At 35.0% G+C, this 19,601-nt stretch overlaps 2 protein-coding genes across 3 annotated transcripts; both read left to right on the top strand.

Moving 5' to 3' along the window:
• The first annotated feature begins 3,275 nt into the window (after positions 1 to 3,275).
• Positions 3,276 to 4,517, top strand: LOC123218189 (B-box zinc finger protein 32-like). Its single transcript, XM_044639471.1, has one exon. The coding sequence runs from the start codon at positions 3,590 to 3,592 to the stop codon at positions 4,379 to 4,381; it is 792 nt and encodes a 263-aa protein (XP_044495406.1). The 5' UTR covers positions 3,276 to 3,589; the 3' UTR covers positions 4,382 to 4,517.
• Positions 4,518 to 13,858: 9,341 nt separating this feature from the next.
• On the top strand, positions 13,859 to 19,030 carry LOC123218176. Of its 2 annotated transcripts, none has more exons than XM_044639451.1 (9): positions 13,859 to 14,224; positions 16,370 to 16,594; positions 16,740 to 16,842; positions 17,019 to 17,098; positions 17,183 to 17,260; positions 17,641 to 17,732; positions 18,002 to 18,113; positions 18,414 to 18,539; positions 18,638 to 19,030. In XM_044639451.1, the coding sequence occupies exons 1-9, from the start codon at positions 13,973 to 13,975 to the stop codon at positions 18,752 to 18,754; spliced, it is 1,185 nt and encodes a 394-aa protein (XP_044495386.1). In that variant the 5' UTR covers positions 13,859 to 13,972; the 3' UTR covers positions 18,755 to 19,030. The 2 variants fall into 2 exon arrangements, with proteins under 2 accessions (XP_044495386.1, XP_044495385.1); XM_044639450.1 differs by having other exon boundaries at positions 13,884 to 14,224; positions 16,304 to 16,594.
• The last annotated feature ends 571 nt before the right edge of the window (positions 19,031 to 19,601 follow it).

Genomic DNA, 19,601 nt, shown 5'->3' with positions numbered 1-19,601 from the left:
TGGCCTGAGATAGTTTGTAACCGTTGGAATTAGCTTCCCTTGTTCTTTGTCAGATATTATAAAATCGAAAATAAATAAATATTAATTAAACAAAAAAATTATACATATAAATAATAATATTTTATTTTTAATTTTTAATTATCTAATTATATAATATCGTATCATTATTTTTATATAAAATTATGTATATAATACTACTCTCAATTAAAATATCCAAATTCTAAGGGTTTATACAAAAATGAGTATACTTATCACTTTTATACTTATATTTCTCCTGTATTATAGGCCACCAAATGATAGGTCGAACCAGATTGATGGCTCGTACAGTAACAAACTTGACCAGCAAGGCTTGTCTTATGAAATTTGAGTCTCATGGCTGGATCAATATATATATATATAAAGTTGGGTTGGGTCTTACAGTAGGGTTGATTGTCAATTTTTTTAAAAAAATATTTTTAAATTATATATATTTTAAATTAATAACTGTAACGGATTTAGTCAAACTAACCCATAAATCTATTGTTTAGGCTCACAGTTTGACCTAAATAGCTGACAAGTCAAGCTAGACCGACTACAATAATATATCAAATTTTTTCGTACTCTTTTTTTTTTTGTCGCATAATTTAACTCAATTGACGTCCCTAATTGTAATTATAATTTTTTAATATTTGATTAATTTTATTTGGAAAATAAAAAGAGGACACATCCTACAATGATTTGACACATGATGCAAAAAGTATATTTTTTATTTATAATACCAATATACCATATGATAATTGACCACCATATTTTATATATGGTTAACAAGTTTAGACAGATAATATCTTTAAGACAATTAGATAAATAAAAAAGCTTTAAAAAATGAGTTCTATGAACCACCGCCGCCGAATACTGCGTGGCCCAGTATTGGCCGCAATCTCCAGCCTCCATTTGTTTGCCACGTGTCCATCAAGCTCTGTTGATTATTTTTAAAATTCTTGTGTGGCTGATTTTTGTGTGGCTACAATTTAAATCAATAGTTTTATCTTCGGTGGATATTCCGCCACGTCGTCCTTATTGGGCCTTTTGGCAGCACCTGGTAGTAGGCATCACATCATTCCCTCTGTGTGATGATAGCTTTGTCACGCAACCACCGCTTTTGAACGTTGAATATGCACAATTTACTATATTACCCTCACGTGCCATAAAATTAAAACAGGATAAGAAAAAGTGTGTGTGTATATATATATATATATAATATTCTTATTAAACTATAGGTTATGAATTTATTCTTATTTAAAGTTTACCTTTTTTTAATTTTTATTTATAATTTGAAAAAAAACATAAATATTTATTTATATATTATTAAATTTAATTAAATATGTTAGTTTAAAATTTTATCATATTTTTTAAATTCTATAATCTAATAATTTTTTAAGTTTAAATTTTTTAAAATTATATTTTTCTTTAAAGTTTAAATTTTTTAGTGAGTTTTTTTGTTGCTCTTTCAACAAAGTCTTTCCCTCTTGGGCACAATTTCTTCTTTTTTTGACCATCTCTTGATGCATTGTTTATCATCGTCTGGGCAACAATTTATCTAATAAAATATTATATTTTATTTGTATTATTATATTATTATTATTATTATTGTAATTTTTTATTTAAATAATAAAGAGTATTATTTTTTTAAAAGGTTAGGGGTGATTTAGGGAGTACAAAAAATTACATGAATCATTGAGACAGTTGTCGTTTATCTAGGCTGCTAGGGGGAGCATTACACGGTTTGATGATGGTGACGTGTCAATATTCGGCCGCGTGTGAGTCTTCGAATAGCCTTTCGAAATTCTTGGTCGAGAATTGAGGTTGTGGCTGTGACTATGTGGGCTCCACGCAGTTGGTACAGGTAAAGGCGGAAGATATTTTGCAGGACTCAACACCACATATTTTTACTCTTTAATATATTTACTTCCAGCTGTTTTGCACTTTCCCTCCTACATCTCTATTTTTATTTATATATTTTCCCTTATGTTCTATTATTTTAAAATTTTTAAGCCAGCTTTATTTTATTTCATTATAACCCCCAAACTGAAGCACTTAGAAGTTAGAATCTTACATAATGAGATCGTGGAGTAACTCTTTAACTATACGTACAAATAAGTTATATAATTTTTTATGTATAAATTAAAATAATAACTTATAATTAGGTGATATAATTATTTATTTTTTTAATTTTTAGATCACTCAATCAAGCATTATTATATCAAGTTATACGTAAAAGTTTGTATAATTTATTTATAAATGTAGTATTATTCTTCTTAATGATCAACTATGTGATTTCATCTATATTATCTTTCATGGTGGTATCATGTACATTTTCCCTTGATTTATTTAGGAAGAGTCTATCACCTTTCTTTTTTATGAGAGAAATAACATTTTTTTTCATCTAAAACAAAGCACAAAAAATTGTGGAATATTATTACAAAAGATAAGTTACCATATTATTCTTAACTGTATTATTTTATAGAATTATAATATTATGTCAAATTAATTAACAAAAAAAATCCTTTATATATATATCCAATTGACAGAAAAACCTTATTTTTCTCTTTTTTGTTTCACTTTCACCCCCTTCTTCCTTGATTCACTAGTTAACGCTTACCACTCATTTCTTTGGTAATCCACCCACACTCCCCCACTTTTCAATCTATTATCCATTGTAATACAATTTAATACCATCTTCTTGGTATCTCTACCAACCTCCCTCTTTTTAACCATAATTTAATATCATATGAATGACTCAATTAATTTAAGTCATTGACATAATTTTAGATCATAGTCAATTAAATCATGATAATTGTTTTGGGTGTTGATAGTCAATCATGACAACGAAAGTTAACGGTGAAAGTTAGAGTTTTAATATATTATTGGAATTGGATTATAAATTTTCAAACTTTAAAAAATGACCGATCTATATTTTTTTAATTTTTCTATTAGACTTGTAGGATTTTATTTTTAATTTTTAAAAAAATTTTGTATGATAAAATTACTATTTTATATGTACAATTTTAGTGAACATAATTTAATTTTAGGTGAAAAAATATTTTTGGTTCGGGGGGAAAAATGTAATTCACAGGTTTAACAATAAATACATTTTGTGAGCAGAGCCCACAAAAAAATCAAGATTCTAGGGAGGCAAACGAGATTAAAAAAAATAAAAGGCGTTTTGGAAATAAAAAAGGATCCTAGAGAGGTTCGAGGGAGCCGAGGTTTCTGCGGGCAGGCGATGCACATGAGAAAAAGAGGCTGAGCATATATAGCTAGCCTGCATCTGCCCTCATTCTTTCCAATTTCTTCCCACCTAAGTCCCCTTATCAACCACGAAACTCAAACCCTCTCTTTTTTCTACGTATCTTCTTCTCATTTATTTCCCCTCAAATCTCTCTCCTCCCCCTTTTCAAATCTTTTTCTTTCTTCCCATTAATCCCTTCTGAGTGGCCTCCCTTTCATCTCGCTTCCCTTCCTCCTACCAATCCAATCCATATTTATAATATCAACTACTTAACCTGCTCTCTTCCTTCACCCTTCCCTTTATTTCAAGAATTAATCAATAATGAAAGAACCCAATCCAGCTAAAACCTGTGAGCTTTGCGACGAAGAAGCTTCTCTCTACTGCGACTCCGACTCCGCCTTCCTTTGCTCAACATGCGACGCGCGGGTTCATGAAGCAAACTTTCTCGTGGCTCGTCATGCTCGTCAAACTCTGTGCTGCAAATGCAAGTGTTTAACCGGAAACTTCATCTCCGGCGAGAGATCCCAGTCGTCTTTAAAACCCGTATGCCAATCCTGTATTCAAGTAAATCCAACACATTCAACTACAATCACTTCGTCTTCTTCTTCCGATTGTATCTCCAGCACTGAAAGTTCTGCGAAGAAGATCGGATCTGATCATAAAGTAAAACAACGTTACAAAATCAGTTCTTCTTCGAGTACTGTTTCGGGCGAAATTCCCGATCTTCCGGTGAGATTTTGTTGCGAGAAACGGGAGAGATTTACCTTCAAGGCGCAGGGCATTTTTGGAATATGGTGTAAACGGCTGGGGCGAAGTAGTAATTGTGATGTGGTTTCGTTGGCGAGTCGGGCGTTTGAATTGTGCTTGGAGAGGTTAACGGCGTTGCCGAAAAGGGTGAGCTTAGCGGCGTCGTTTTGGGTGGGGTTGAGAGTATATGGCGGTGATAGATCGATGGACATGTGGCAGAATCTTAAGAGGCTTGAGGAGGTCTCTGGGGTGCCGGCTAAGTTAATCGTGGCCGTCGAAAGGAAGCTTGAACGTGTCATGAGGGTAAAGAGACCGGCGAGGCATAATTCAGAAGAAGGATGGGCTGAATCCGAATGCAATGCTTGAGTGGCACGTGCGAAAACTAAGGGCATTTACATGTAATTTTGTTTTTGAAATAGGGTGAATGGTTTAATTTTAAAGGTGTGTATGAAGAAAAGAAAACAAAAATGAATATGAAACTGACTTAGTTATTATTGCATAATTTAATCTTGATTTATTATGTGGCTTTTTCCTTAAAATGCAACTCGCTATTTTATGGGTTTTCTAATTTTCACTAAATAATGTAATATTAACGGTGAGATGATATTATATATATTTATTTTAAGATATATTATAATATAATATAATATTTTTAATTTAAAGTTATTTAATTATATGGTAATATATCTAAGTATATATATATTTGTGTATTTAAATTAGATATATATAATTTTATTATTTAAGAATAATATTTTTTAACAAATTTAATATTTCGGATTATCTTTTAATAAGGAAATAAGTTATCAATTATATATCGAAAAAAACAACTACTTCTAATTGAATCTGAAGCAATTAATCATTAAATTTAGGCCAAACGACTATTTCCCACCCAAGGTTTAGCGTTTTCTCAAATGTCCCCCCTTTAACTATGGAAACACCAAACACCCACCCATGGCGGTTAGATTTAACCAAACCCTAACGGTGATAGGGGTAAAATCGTTATTTTTGCTATAATATTAAAAATAAATTAAAATAGAAACTAATTTTGCCCCCCTAAACTTTAAAAACTAAAATTTTCCCCCAGCCTAAGTTTTAAAAAATCGCAGTTTCACCCTAGGGTTTGGTTTTGAAATCTCCGGCGACCGTTCCGGCTCCGTTGCCGATGGTCTCTCCCTCCCGAAGCAGCCTCTCCTTCCGGCGAATGCTTTCCTCCCATTTGGAGGCTCGATCGGCGTCGAAAACGGGAAGAGGGACGAAAAACTTCATCGGGGAAGACGAAGTTCTTCGTCTCCCCAGACGAAAACGAAGCCGTCATCTTCGTCTGGGAAGACAATCGTCCTCCCACTGGCCCTTCATACCTTCGAAGCAGTCCCTTGTGTAAATGTTGAGTGCGTTTAGACAAGTGAGGAAGAAGCTTTACTAACACTAAGTCTCCCGCTTCAAACTCCTGTGGCTTCCTCTTCTTGTCTGCCCACTTCTTCATTTTCTTGGTTGCTCGGGTCAAGCACGATCTTGCCAATTCTGCCTTTTCTCGCCATACTTTGGTGAACTGGAAGGCTTTTGGAGCTTTGCCTTCATATGAGGTAGCCCACGTTTGTGGTGTTACGGGTTGTCGCCCGGTTGCAAGTTCAAAGGGGCTGGTCCCCGTGGATTCACTCCTCTGCAAATTGTATGAAAATTGGGCAATGTCTAGCAACTTAACCTAATCTTTCTGGTTAGCGCTCACGTAGTGGCGCAAATACATTTCCAGCAAAGCGTTGATGCGCTCGGTTTGCCCGTCACTTTGAGGGTGAAAGGTAGTAGAGAAGTTGAGAGTGGACCCCAAAATTTTAAACAACTCAGTCCAGAAATGACCTGTAAATCGGGCGTCTCTGTTGCTCACGATGGTCTTTGGCAGTCCCCAATACTTTACTACGTGTCGGAAGAAAAGTTGAGCAGTGTCGTGCCCATCAATATTGTGTGGTGCGGGGATGAAAACGGCATACTTACTGAACCTGTTCACTACGACTAAGACCTTGCTGCATCCTTCCACCTTCGGGAAACCTACGATGAAGTCCATTGAGACACTCTCCCATGGTCTCTCGGGGATGGCTAAGGGCTGTAGTAAACCGGCTGGATGGTTCTGCTCATTTTTATCTTGTTGGCACACAAGACAGGTCTTCACGTAAAGGTCCACTTCATCCCGCATTTGTGGCCAATAATACGAATGCTCAATGAGTGTTCGGGTGTGCTGCGATCCTGGGTGTCCTGCCCATGTAGAATCATGACACTCTTTGATGATCTCTTTCCTCAGTCCGCCCCATCTTGGCACGTACAACCGCTCTCCCTTGGTGTGCAATAGACCGTCCCGTAGCCAAAACCTTTGGGTCTTCCCTTGGCTTGCCAATTCACACAAACTCTTGGCTTAGGGGTCATGTTGGATGCCTTCCTTGATCCTGTCCACCATGGGGGATTACGACATTGTGAGGGCAGCAAGTTCAGCTCTCCTGCTCAATGCATCCGCTACCAAGTTGGCCTTGCCCGGTTTGTATTCCATCACGAAATCGAACTCGGCTAACAAGGCTTGCCATCGAATCTGTTTAGGCGTGAGCTTTTTCTACTTGAGGAAATAGCTTGTGGCTACATTGTTGGTCTTGACCGCGAACTTTGAACCCAACAAGTAGTGTCGCCACGTGCGTAGACAATGCACCACGGTTGTCATCTCCTTTTCCTGGACAGTATAGCGGTGTTCGGTTTCATTCAATTTTCTGCTTTCAAAGGCAATGGGATGTCCCTCCTACATCAAAACACCACCTATAGCAAAGTCAGAAGCATCAGTGTGTATTTCGAAAGCTTTCGAATGGTTTGGAAGCTCAAGCACAGGTTCCTCAGTCACGGCTTGCTTCAAGGCATGAAATGCTCTCTGACATTTGTCACTCCAGTCCCATATACGCCCCTTCTTCAGTAGGTCGGTCAGGGGTGCTACCTTGGCTGAATAGCTCTTGATAAACTTGCGGTAGTAGTTTACAAGCCCTAAAAACGATCTCAATTCGGGTATGGTTTTCTGTGCTGCCCAGTCATGAATGACCTGTGTTTTGGCTTTGTCCATTCGTAACGTCCCAGCGCCAATAATATGTCCCAAAAAGCTCACTTCCTTCTGCGTAAAGATGCATTTCTCCTTCTTGACATAGAGTTGATTGTCCCGTAGCACTTGAAAAATTTGTCTAAGATGTTGGATGTGCTCGGACAGTGTCTTGCTGTACACAACAATATCATCCAAATATACTACAACAAAACGGTCAAGAAAGGGCTGAAATACTTTGTTCATGAGAGTGCAGAAGGTTGCAGGGGCATTGGTGAGGCCGAAGGGCATTACAAGAAATTCGAACGACCCATACCTGGTAACACACGTCGTTTTGGGCACATCTTCTTTAGCTATTCTGACTTGGTAGTATCCAGACCGCAAGTCTAGCTTGGTGAACCAGCGGGCATCTCCAAGCTGGTCGAAAAGGTCAGTTATGAGGAGGATTAGATATTTGTTCTTGACGGTGATGCGGTTTAGAGCTCGGTAGTCAATACATAACCTGAGGGATCCGTCGTGCTTCTTTTGAAACAACACTGGTGCTTCATATGGTGCCTTTGATGGTTGAATGAACCCAGCATCAAGCATCTCCTTGAGTTGCTTCCTCAATTCCTCCAGCTCGGGAGGTGTCATTCGGTAAGGTACAGCAGCGGGTGGTTTGGTCCCTGACTCCAGCTCAATGTGGTGGTCAACCTCCCGTTACGGCGGCAATTGCTTGGGCAATTCTGACGGCATGACGTCTTTGAACTCTTTCAAAGTGTCTTGGATGTCCGCGGGCAGGTCTATTGGCTCCGAATATGATTCTTCCTTGAGGGTGGCAAGGAAGGTGGGCTCGGCTCTCTTGAGTCCTTTCGTGAATTGTAAGGCTGAAAGGGTCTTGGCCATGAGCGCTCCTTCGCGTGAAAGTGGCACCATGTTGGGTTTTCCCGCGTCCAGAATCATCATTGTGTTGGCGAAGGGAACGGGCACTGCCTTGACCTGATCCATAAACTCCATGCCAAGCACAATGGGGTGATCATCCATGGGAACAACAGAAAAATCAAGTATACCTGACCATTCACCTAAACGCACGCGCACTCCCCGTGCAATGTCGCATGTTGCCTTGGGTGCGGAGTTGACTGCTTTAAGCCATCCTTGTCCCTGCTCATATCGGAGGCCTAATTGGTCAGCTTTCTTTTGTTCCATGAAGTTGTGGGATGCTCCCGTGTCCACGAGCGCGCGCACCTCTTGGTCCCCAATTTGAGCTGCTGCGTAAAGTTGCCCCAACTTCTCAGACTTTGGCACGTCTACCTTGGCTTTGATGGCGCTCAAAATCTACAATGAACCTACACGGGCTTCTTGTTGTGGTTGCGGGTCTGGACGGTCCTCCACGAGGGCTGCTAGTCTACCCCTCTTTGGGCACTCCTTGACAAAGTGCTCCCCGTCACACAAGAAACACTTTGGTGGTCCTCTCCAGCGGCCCTTGTCTCGTTGGTCCCTTTGATCTTTTTGAACGGCCTTGCCTTTGTACTTGTTGTGGTCTCGGGGTCCATCCTTAAAATGGTGGCGGTCTCCGCTCCTGCCCTTGCCATGCCTTGGGTCCTTGCTTTTTTCTGGTTTTCGGTATTCGACGAGTGACTCGACAATGGCTATGGCAGCGTTGAGATCCTGAGCTCTTCTTCGTTGGATCTCGATTTTGGCCCACGATTGTAGCCCATCCATGAAGCAAAACAGTGCTTCGCTGTCGGGAAAGTTATTGATCTCTAACAATAATTCAGAAAACTCTTTGATATAGTCTCTCATGTTACCTCTATGCGTGAGTCGACGGAGTTTGGCTTTAGCCTCATGTTCAGCATTTTCGGGGTAGAACTGCCGCTTTAGTTCACCCTTGAACTCGTCCCAGGTTGCAATGTTGTTGCCTCCTCGCTGCATTTCAGCATGCCTTCGACGCCACCAGACCATAGCAGTGTCGTCAAGGTAGAGTGCAGCGTGGTCAACTTTATCGGTGTCCGCCTCAACACCGGCAGCGCGGAAAAACTGCTCCATGCCCCATAGGAAATTATCTATTTCCTTCGCGTTTCTGGTTCCTTTGTACGCCTTCGGTTTGGGCACGTCGGCCTTAGAAAGTTTTGGTGTGATTTGCACAGTATTGGCTTGTCCACGTGCTACAGCCATCTTGCAAACTGCCCAGTCGCCTTGCACCTCCACCATCCCGGTTTCCAGTGTTGCAACTTTCTCCGTTAAAGCTGCAACCTCACCACGCAAAGCATCAATAGTAGCAAGGAGAGAGTCTTTTAGTTGGTTACCTTGAGTTAGATATGATTCGGCAATGACATTGAGCGCGCTTTGCATTTCCTCGTGCAACTCCTCCTGGTTGCCTTCGAGTTTGTCAGTGCGCTCACCAAGTTCCCCCACTTGGTCAAATTTGTCTCCGAAAGCCAACTCTAACCTTGCGAGCCTGGCGTTCATGTCAGCAAAGGTGTCCTGTGACTTGTCCTTGCGTCGCTTTCCGGTGTCGGGTGCCTTCCTTTCCTTTTCACGGCCTTCGTGAACGATTTCTCCAGAACTCATCATCTTCGGATGCTGCTCTGATACCACTTGTCACAGGCTTATATTTTCGTCTTCCCAAACGAAGACGACGGCTTCGTCTTCGTCTAGGGAGACGAAGAACTTCGTCCCTCTTCTCGTTTTCGACGCTGATCGAGCCTCCAAATGGGAGGAAAGCATTCGCCGGAAGGAGAGGCTGCTTCGGGAGGGAGAGACCGTCGACAACGGAGCCGGAACGGTCGTCGGAGATTTCAAAACCAAACCCTAGGGTAAAATTGTGATTTTTTAAAACTTAGGCTGAGGGAAAATTTTAGTTTTTAAAGTTTAGGGGGGCAAAAGGAGATAAAATTTTTAGGCCTTAGGGTTTGGTTAAATCTAACCGGTCATGGGTGGGTGTTTGGTGTTTCCATAGTTAAAGGGGGGACATTTGAGAAAACGCTAAACCTTGGGTGGGAAATAGTCATTTGGCCTTAAATTTATCTTCAGTAAAAATATGTGAACATATTTTTAAATAAACAAATAAAAATTAAATAATTTTGAATTAAAAATAAAATGATATTTAATTATATAATAATATATAATTTTTATATATATTTATAAATTTAAAAATATGTATATATAATATTATTATTTTACCATTATATGTAATTCTTACTTGACTTTTGAAACATTAATTATTTATTTATTTAAATTTCCTTAATGTCGACATTGATTGATGTTTAAATAATTAAACATCCAAAGAAATTATATTAAATAATTTTTCCACATGAGATTAAAAATAATTAATTTGTACACGTTCTTCACATAATATTAAAATTTTATTATTGATTAGATCAAATTATTCTTTTAACTGAAAACCTGAAATGATTAAATACGAATCATAACATTTCCATCCCTCAATTGTAATCTTTTTGAATTATATATTAAGAAAAAAATATTTTAATATATCGAACGTAAAAAATTAGAAATAGATTATTTATCAATTGGGTTTTAAAGTTAAGATATTAATATAATTTCTATAAATAGAATTTAGATTATTTGTGGTAGAAATTGAAGCTTTAATTAAGAAGGTAAATTAGATGAGAAATAATGTGAACCATAATGTATATGTTTCTTAGTTTGCCACTTCAACTTTGGTTTGTGGTGTAAGCTGCTATACTTTTCAAGTTTATAATTATGGGAAATTGGCATTAATTATCTTTATTGTTGGCAAAAATAAATACCCACCTAATTTTTATGGTTATTTAATGAAAAAAAAAATGGTTATATCCACATTTTTTAAAATATTTCATGTATGGAGTTTGTTGAAATCGTATTCTCACTTACTAAAAAGGCCCAACAATTAAAAGATTTTATTTTTGGATAAATTCTTGTAAAAAAAAAAAAAACTATTATGCTTTATTGAAAATAATTAAATTATACGCATTCATTTTGAGTATGCAAATAGATAATAATCTTAATATATTATATTATGTGATTTTAAAATAAAAATAAAGTAATACTTAATTATATGATAATATACATAAACAAACACATCAATAGGTCGGACCGGCTTAGAGTCTAGGCCTGTACAATAATGGGCTTTCGGGTCAGGCCTACCCATGGATTTTTGAAGGTCCGAGGCCTGCCCTATATATATTGGGTTGGGTGGGGTCAGATTTTAGTTGGGTTAAACAAATTTTTTAAATTTTTAATTAAAACTTTTAAACAAAAATTATATTCAATTATTAAAATAGAAGACAATACCTCAAATATTTTATTTATAATTTCTCACTTGTAACGGAGGAATATCATGGTTACATAATCAAAAATATTATAAGTTTATAATATAATACAAATAAATTAATTTACATATTGTATAATTATAAACATAAATAAAATATATATACTATATCATTTATATACTCATCTTTAACATCCAAATTTTTGAATTCATTTGACATTGAATCCATTTGTAATATTTTGTAATAATAAAATTGAAATGAAAATGAAATTATAAGCATAAAGAATTATTGTTTACAAATTCAGATGGTTTCCGAAAGAGAGTTAATGAGAAAAAATAAGGTTGATAATATAATGAAAAAATTGATATTGAGAAATTTGTAAATAAAATTATAAATAAAAAAGATTTAGATTAGTTTATATAAAAAATTAAAAAAAATAAAGTCTTGGGCAAAAGCAATGAAGGCTTATGCACAGAAGTCTTGCTTCTATCCTTTTCTTTTCTAAATTTGTAAATAGTATCAAGTTAGGATGACCCATGAGCCTAATATTAAAACCACAGCCCACCAATGTGCTACAATACCAAGCCGAGCTTGAATTCCAGGTTTTCGACTAGACCTCTATTTGGTTCAACCCAATTAATATGTCTATACATAAATATATATTTATTTGTATACTCAAAATAAGTACGCATAATATTATATTATTGAAAAACTATAATTTTATAAATCATATTAGTTGAACCATGATATTTTACAACGAAATCATTTTGCTTAACTACTCAAACTAATCTTTGAGGTTTTTTCCATGAGAATATCATTATTTAATTTTAACACCACACTTGAAACAAGTCCAATTTGACATCCTTTGCTTCTTCTCACGAACCCAATCCTTACTAGTTTACAATGTGTCTAAACCAAGCACATTCATAACATTTAAATCCTTAAACTTTGGATCAGTATCATTCACCTTGACATTAAATGGTGGGGTTCATCAAGCTCTTCCACACTTTGACGAAGGGCTTCAACTTCATGATTAGTCTATTTATCCAAATAGTTTTGTATTAGATGGTTCACCGATTATATGTATTGAGTTGTTACAATTGTTACTATCACTTTTAAGAGACTATCTACTCGTATATGAAGTATGCATGAAAAAATAAAAAACAAAAAAGTTAATGCTATTTTGACGAAACTATATAAACCGTTTCATTGATCATATATTTGGGTTTCATAACTCGTAAGATAATATATATACTTCCATGTGTAAATATGTAGATAATTATTCAAAAATTCAATTAATGTGTTTTAAGATGAATTTTAGGTATCGTACGATTCCTCCAACATATTTTATAAAGTTATCATCTGTCTCCCAAATTTATTTATGTGGGATGAATTGAAAAAAATATATTAGCAATTCTTTAAGAGAGGAAATTGAAATAGTATCATGTCCGTACAAATTGATAAAAAAAGAATTAAGACTTAATTAATATTAGACAAAGATATAATTAGCCTTTACGCAATGTAACATAATATTTTACAAGAAAATTGAGATGATTGTCGCAACTCAAAATTATTTAAAAAGAATTAATGAGGTCTCTGATGTTGATCTTGATATCGAAGATGGAATAATTTTGAAAATTGAAAGTTATTCTAAACATAATTCTTATAAAATTATTAATATAATCAATATTAACAAATTTATTAAATATGCATATAAACATATATTAAACATCTTTGCAAGTTAGACATGGCAACGTGGACGGGATCCCTCCAAAGTGGAAATATTTTCCTAACTTTGTGTCCATATTATAGGGAATTCTCATTCCTTATCAATGGGGATAACTGTTTCTTTATCTCATTTTCCATGTCTATGTTACGGGGAATTCTCGGTCCTTACCTATGGGGACAACTATTTCTTTATCCCCTCTTCTTTCGTGTTTACTCTACTTAATATTATATTAATAATGATATTGTGTTAAACGATTGAAAGTGTATAAATATTTCTATAAATCATACTTTAAAAATAGATACTAGATAAAGTGGAACGATAATATATCTATTCTTGTCCCTACGTTGAGGGATTTTTTCATCTTTATTTCCATTTTTATCTTTTTGCTTATATTAAAAAATATTCTTTTTGGATAAAATAAAGCGGGGCAAAGATCTTATTTTTAGTGTCAAAATTGTCATCTCTATTTCAAGTATCTAAAAATTATTATTAAAGTTGCCTCCCCACCCGTAGAAGAAACAATAAAAAATATATAATTAGTTTTGAATATTTAAATAATCAATAAAATTATATATATTTATTTTAAGTATATAAATAAATATAGGTTTGAGATATATCATAAAATAATTAAATAATTTTAAATTAATAATAAAATAATATTAAATTATATAATAATATACCAAATATCTATATAATTATATATTTAAAATAAATATATATAAGATATAATTAAATAATTTTAAAATACCAATAAATTAACATATAGACGATGAAGACAAAATTAAGGGTTACGACAAAATGAAAAACCCTCAAGAAGGCGAAAACCCTGTAGCTGAATGAAAAAACTAAAGACAAAAACCCTATAAATAAAATCCCATTAAACAATAATACAAACTCAACAATCCCTCTCTTTTTCAATGGAGTCGATTTCCTCTTCAATCGTCAACACTCCTTTACCTTCTTCTTCTTCCGCTTATTCATCCTTCAACTTAACATCCAATAAGCGAATTGGATTTCTTAAATTATCCGACACTGGCTCTAATTTTGGCGGTGCTGGGCTTCGTATTCATTCCTTGGCGCGTCAATTGCCCAGTGAAGAAAGTGAAGACAAGAAGGCTCTGAATAATGGGTTTGGTTTGCTTTCTGGAGATAACGTCTCTTTATCTCAGGTATATAACTTTTCTTTTATTGTTTTGTTTATTTTATTTTTATTGGCCAGTGAATGTTCAGTGAGTAATATGAGAAAGTATTATAATTTCATTGATATGAGAACTCTCAGATATGTACTAATGCTTCAATTTTGTGTTCACGATCTGTTGCATGTTTGTCTTATTCTTATATAAGAGCTGAAGAAATTTAAAGTTTGTTTTTGATGGCTAGAAAAAGGGGTTATAATGTGTTTGGGAATTAGGAGTGACTTTGATACCATTGAAAGAGCTTGCAGTAGTGATTAAATGTTTGTTGTATCAATTTGGTATTGTTTGGATGAAGCCCTTTTGGGATAAAAAGTCAATTAGATGCTTTTGGGGTGAAACAATTTCTTAGGAATTCCTTAATAATTCATATATTCGATAAGAAATGTACTTTGTACATATTTTCCTGGGAAAAGCTTAAAAGTACTTGTGTAGAAAGCTGTTTTAGTTAAAAACACTTGAAAAAGTTTTCTACAGAAGCCCTCACAGACCACCCTAAGAGCATTCGACTAAAGTAGCCTAATATTTGTTGGGTATAATAGAGAGGTAATTCTATCTTGCATAAAACAAACTCGATAACCTGGCTTCAGCTATTAAGAATATCCAGAATCTACATGGTGCTTTTTAATAATGCATTATTTCCAATAAGAAAATTATTTAACTGGTTTTTTTGCCAGAAATGCTCTTAAATTACCTGTTAAAATATTCCTGAAATCTAAAATTTGCTGGATGATATGCAGAGGTTTCCAGTTGGTTGAAAACCTTTTTCAATGTAGATTTTGATTTTTGTGTATGATTGCAACCATATTGTTAAGATTGTTCCTTTGCAAGATAGTATTTACTTGGTTGACTTGAGACATTTCAGATTGGACATGAACCTCTTACTTTAAAAGTATGGCCTCTGATATAGAATTATTTGAGAATGTATATAATTGGAGGGACAGTTGTATTATCTGTAAATTACCAAAATAGTAAATGGGTTCCATATGGTGCATTGTTGATGAATTGATTGACGTTGCTGTTGTTTCCCACTTCCATGGCACCTTGTTATGATTATGTGGTTTACGTTTAAATGATATGTATAGTTTGGGCTTTTGGCTTCTTTCTTTTGAACTTCGTTAAATTCCATTTCGATGTTTTGTTGCATGTACCATCCACTGTTGTCTGCCTGAATGCTTTTAGTTCAACCTAGCAACTTTACTGGTCTTTCAGTGTTTCAAGTCCCCTGTTTCCAGATTCTTTTGATGAAGTGATATGACGACAAGATGTTCTGTTTGCAAATATGTTGACAGTATCTAATAATTTTTTTTCATTTGATTCTGTACTCTAAATATTGGTGATACATTGCAACTTAATTGCTTTTATTGCTTGTCGAGCATGTGTCAATGATCAGGTTTCAGATAGCTTTGTTCCTTTTATAGCACTGAGCACAATTTTAAAGTATTCTAAACCTGAATTAGAACTTCGTGTGAAAATCATTTCAGTAGATAATTTATTAACTTCACTGTTCCTCTTGATATACATAAATATGTATATATATTTGCATATTCTTGTAAAGTTTTGTAGTTACCACTTGACCTAAATAGCTTGAGTTGATAGAGAAGGCCCCAGCAATAGTACATAAGCTCTAATACACTACCTCGCATGCACCAAACACTACCAAAACCACAAACATAATTAAATATAATTTAGTTCATACATTGAAGGGATTCAAATGAAAGAATTTTCTGTCAAGCTGGTTATTGTATTATGTCATTTTTCTTACTTGTCTAAAAGCTTATATTATAGACAAAGACCGACAGAGTATTTAAGCTCTTATGGTGCTATTAGAGATACTGAGGAAAAAGTTTATTCTTTCCCTACCATGCTTCTATCTTTTTTGAAGTATTTAAGGCAACTTTAAGTTTTAGATTGCACAATTTGTGACAGCCTGAATTGCTTTTTTTCTCTAGAATGCAAGATAGTTTGGAAAGTGTGTGTTGCATGCATGGATAAGGTTCTCGATCTGCTGTGTGGCTATGTAATGTCTGCAACATTTTCTTTCCTATGATATAGACAATTACTGGCTGTATCAAAAGGCTACTCTGGCTTAGTAGTGATGGCCGCTCTCATTTTTTGAAGGGTAATTTGGATCACAGTCAAAGTAATGAAAAGGATGAAGATAAAATATTAGAGGTGGAGTCCCCTCTTCTCTCTCCTCCTCATGGAAGTGGAAGTGGAACAGGAGCTGTTGGGGGAACAAGAGCTGGACTTTTTAGAACTCCAATATCTGGTGGAGTGCAGAGTGCAACCTCAGCTCATGGTTTACCTCGACCAGCCTTGGCAGTTCGCAATCTGATGGAGCAGGTATGTGAACACCTGGAAAATGTTTGGTATTAATTTTTGAAGGAGCTGACCTTGGTGTTTTTGATGAGTTATGATTTCTGTGTATTGTCTTTTATATTCATATTTTGAAATAAAATTTGAAATCTGTCTTTCTTTCTCTTTTAAGGCCAGATTTGCTCATCTTTGCACTGTAATGTCTCGGATGCACCACCGGCGAGAAGGTTATCCATTTGGGTCCCTTGTAGATTTTGCACCTGATTCAAGTGGGCGTAAGTCACTTGATTTTCAATAAGAATATTATTGAAATTTTGTTATATTTGTAGATTTTATAGTCTTAATTTCTCATATTGTGCTGCTCTTTACTTATATGACTGTAGATTTTGTTGTGTCTTTCTACATGCCTGATACCATCTATTTGTCATATGTATTATGTTTTTATTTGCAGATCCAATGTTTTCCTTTTCACCACTGGCCATCCATACACGGAATTTGTTAGCTGACCCCAGGTGCACACTTGTTGTGCAGGTTAGTTATTTGATCTATCTGCTTCATTAGAATATCTGCTCTAGTGTTTGATTTATGAATTTTAGTGACAGTTATGTTTAATAGATACCGGGTTGGAGTAGCTTATCGAATGCAAGAGTTACAATTTTTGGGGATGTCTTCCCACTTCCAGAGCACCAACAGGTAGTTGCCGCCTCCTTATCTATATCTTTGTTTATTTTTAAATAAATGTTTTGGTATGCCTCATGAAGATGGAACTTCTAGGGCCTTAGACTCAATAATGAGAGATAAGCATTGAATGAAATTTCAGTGTGGCTAGAAGGGTTTCCCATGTAAATAGGACCTAGTTGACATCATCTTTTTTGTTGACATCTCCTGAAAGTTTCTTTAATTTGATTGTCAATGTTGTTTCTTCTTTCTGCTCCTTTCCCTTCTTTTGGAGAAATATTTTCAGAGTACTATTTCCTACTAGACATGGCAAATGTGCTGAATTTTCTGAGATTGGTTTTGGTGCTAGCATTTATAGTATGATTTTTAATTTTAGTGGCTGTTTGTGTTGTCAGGAGTGGGCTCATAAACAATACATAGCAAAACATCAACAAGGGCCTTCCCAACAGTGGGGGAATTTCTACTACTTCAGGATGCAGAACATAAGGTCTGTTTTCTGTTTATCTTTGGCCTTTTATTATTGTGGTTTAGTTTTGGTTATTAGGTCTATAATCTATGCAGACTAGATGTTATGTTAAATTTACCCCTTTGGCTTGCATTGGATATTTCTTGCTGGGAACTGTTCTGACATGAATTATTGAGTTCAGATTCATCTTATAGCTTTTGTTGTGGATGCTTTTATGTTCATTCAATGAGAGTTCTATGATATTTATTAATCTTTTATCAAAAAGAAGTTAATTTTGTTTTACAATTCAGTGACATATACTTCATTGGAGGCTTTGGCACTGTTGCTTGGGTTGATGTCAAGGAATATGAAACCCTCCAGCCTGACAAAATAGCTGTTGATGGAGGCGAGCAAAATCTGAAGGTCGATTCTTTTATTTTATTTCTTGATTCTCTGTTTGATTTCTACATGATCAATGCCAAATAGTTTAGTAGGAAGGAATCCTGATGGAGACAAACATATGTCAAAACTAACATTTCTAGTTAGGGACACTTCGGCCTTCCTGTATCATTTAAAGATACTGCTACACTTTTCTTCTCGTTTTTCCCATACGAGATGATGAACTTCCTATACTTGTAGCATTTCACTATGTCAATAACTACAATTTTATGTGTTACCGTCCATGATTTGGATTGACTTGGTTTAAGTTTGCTTCTATTGCAGGAACTCAATGCAATATTTTCTAAGCCGCTAAGAGAACTGTTATCCATAGAGACTGAGGTAGATGATGCTGCCCTCATATCAATTGATAGCAAAGGAACTGATATTCGTGTCCGTCAAGGTGCTCAGGTATATTCCATATACACATTTTATATGACAACAGTGAAGAATTTGTCATTGTTTACCTCTTCACTGTGATTTTAATTTGCTTTTCACTCTCGTGGCAGTTCAATATACAGAGGGTATCTTTTGAAGAAGGTCATACAGTTGAAACGTTGGAGGAAGCAAAGGATGCCCTTTGGAAAGTAATTAAAAAAGGTCGGGTAAATAACTTACAAACATAGAAGTTGAAGTGCTCATAACGCTCGGTTCCCTACCTTCCTGATAAGCATAAAGGCAAGTTACCAGAATTTGTAACTTGACACATTTGAGAAAGTCACTAATTTTCTTCTTTTCTTGTTTGTTGTGGGTTTCCCTTGTCATTTTATGACTTAAAAAAATTATAGCTATAGAAACTTGTGTATTTACATAATAAACAAGCCATTGCTAACCCCTCTCTGCTTTGTTTTTGTTACATATGTGAGATTTGATGCATATATTAGATAAGCTTCCTTGAACCATTTGGAAATGGGCAATTCTTTTTATTTTTTGAAAAAAGGATAGTCATCTGGGTTTGAAAGCTTACCTTCAATAACACCAATTCAGACAAAACTTTGAAAGGTATTGCAGGTAGGGTTTTGTTTTTTATTTTATACATTTTTGTATTTCACAACATCAAGCTTGAGTCTCTTCACAATATTGATGTTATTGTCTGGTTGATTATGTTATTATAATTATCTGTTTATCTTTTAGACAAAATTTTGATGTCATCCCTTAACTAGTTTCTAAGTTTGTGGTTTGTGTCATAAAATTAAGATGCCTGCCATAGATGTGTTCTTTTTTTTTTTTTTTTTTATAAATATGGATATTACAATTTATTTAATTGCTAAAAATTATATGTAAAAATATTTTTATTATAAAAAGAGAGAAGAAAAATATTATTTCAACAAACACAAAAGGAAATTAATAATCCTTTTTAATTGCATCAAAATTTCTATAACCTTATTCGTTTGAAAAATATATATGACTAATTAATAGTCCACATTTTTTACTACTAATATTGAAAAAGTTGATTTATAATAATAACATAAA

This window comes from Mangifera indica, chromosome 6, assembly GCF_011075055.1.
Source record: "Mangifera indica cultivar Alphonso chromosome 6, CATAS_Mindica_2.1, whole genome shotgun sequence".
Lineage (NCBI taxonomy): Eukaryota > Viridiplantae > Streptophyta > Magnoliopsida > Sapindales > Anacardiaceae > Mangifera > Mangifera indica.
This window is presented reverse-complemented; position numbering and strand designations above follow the sequence as displayed.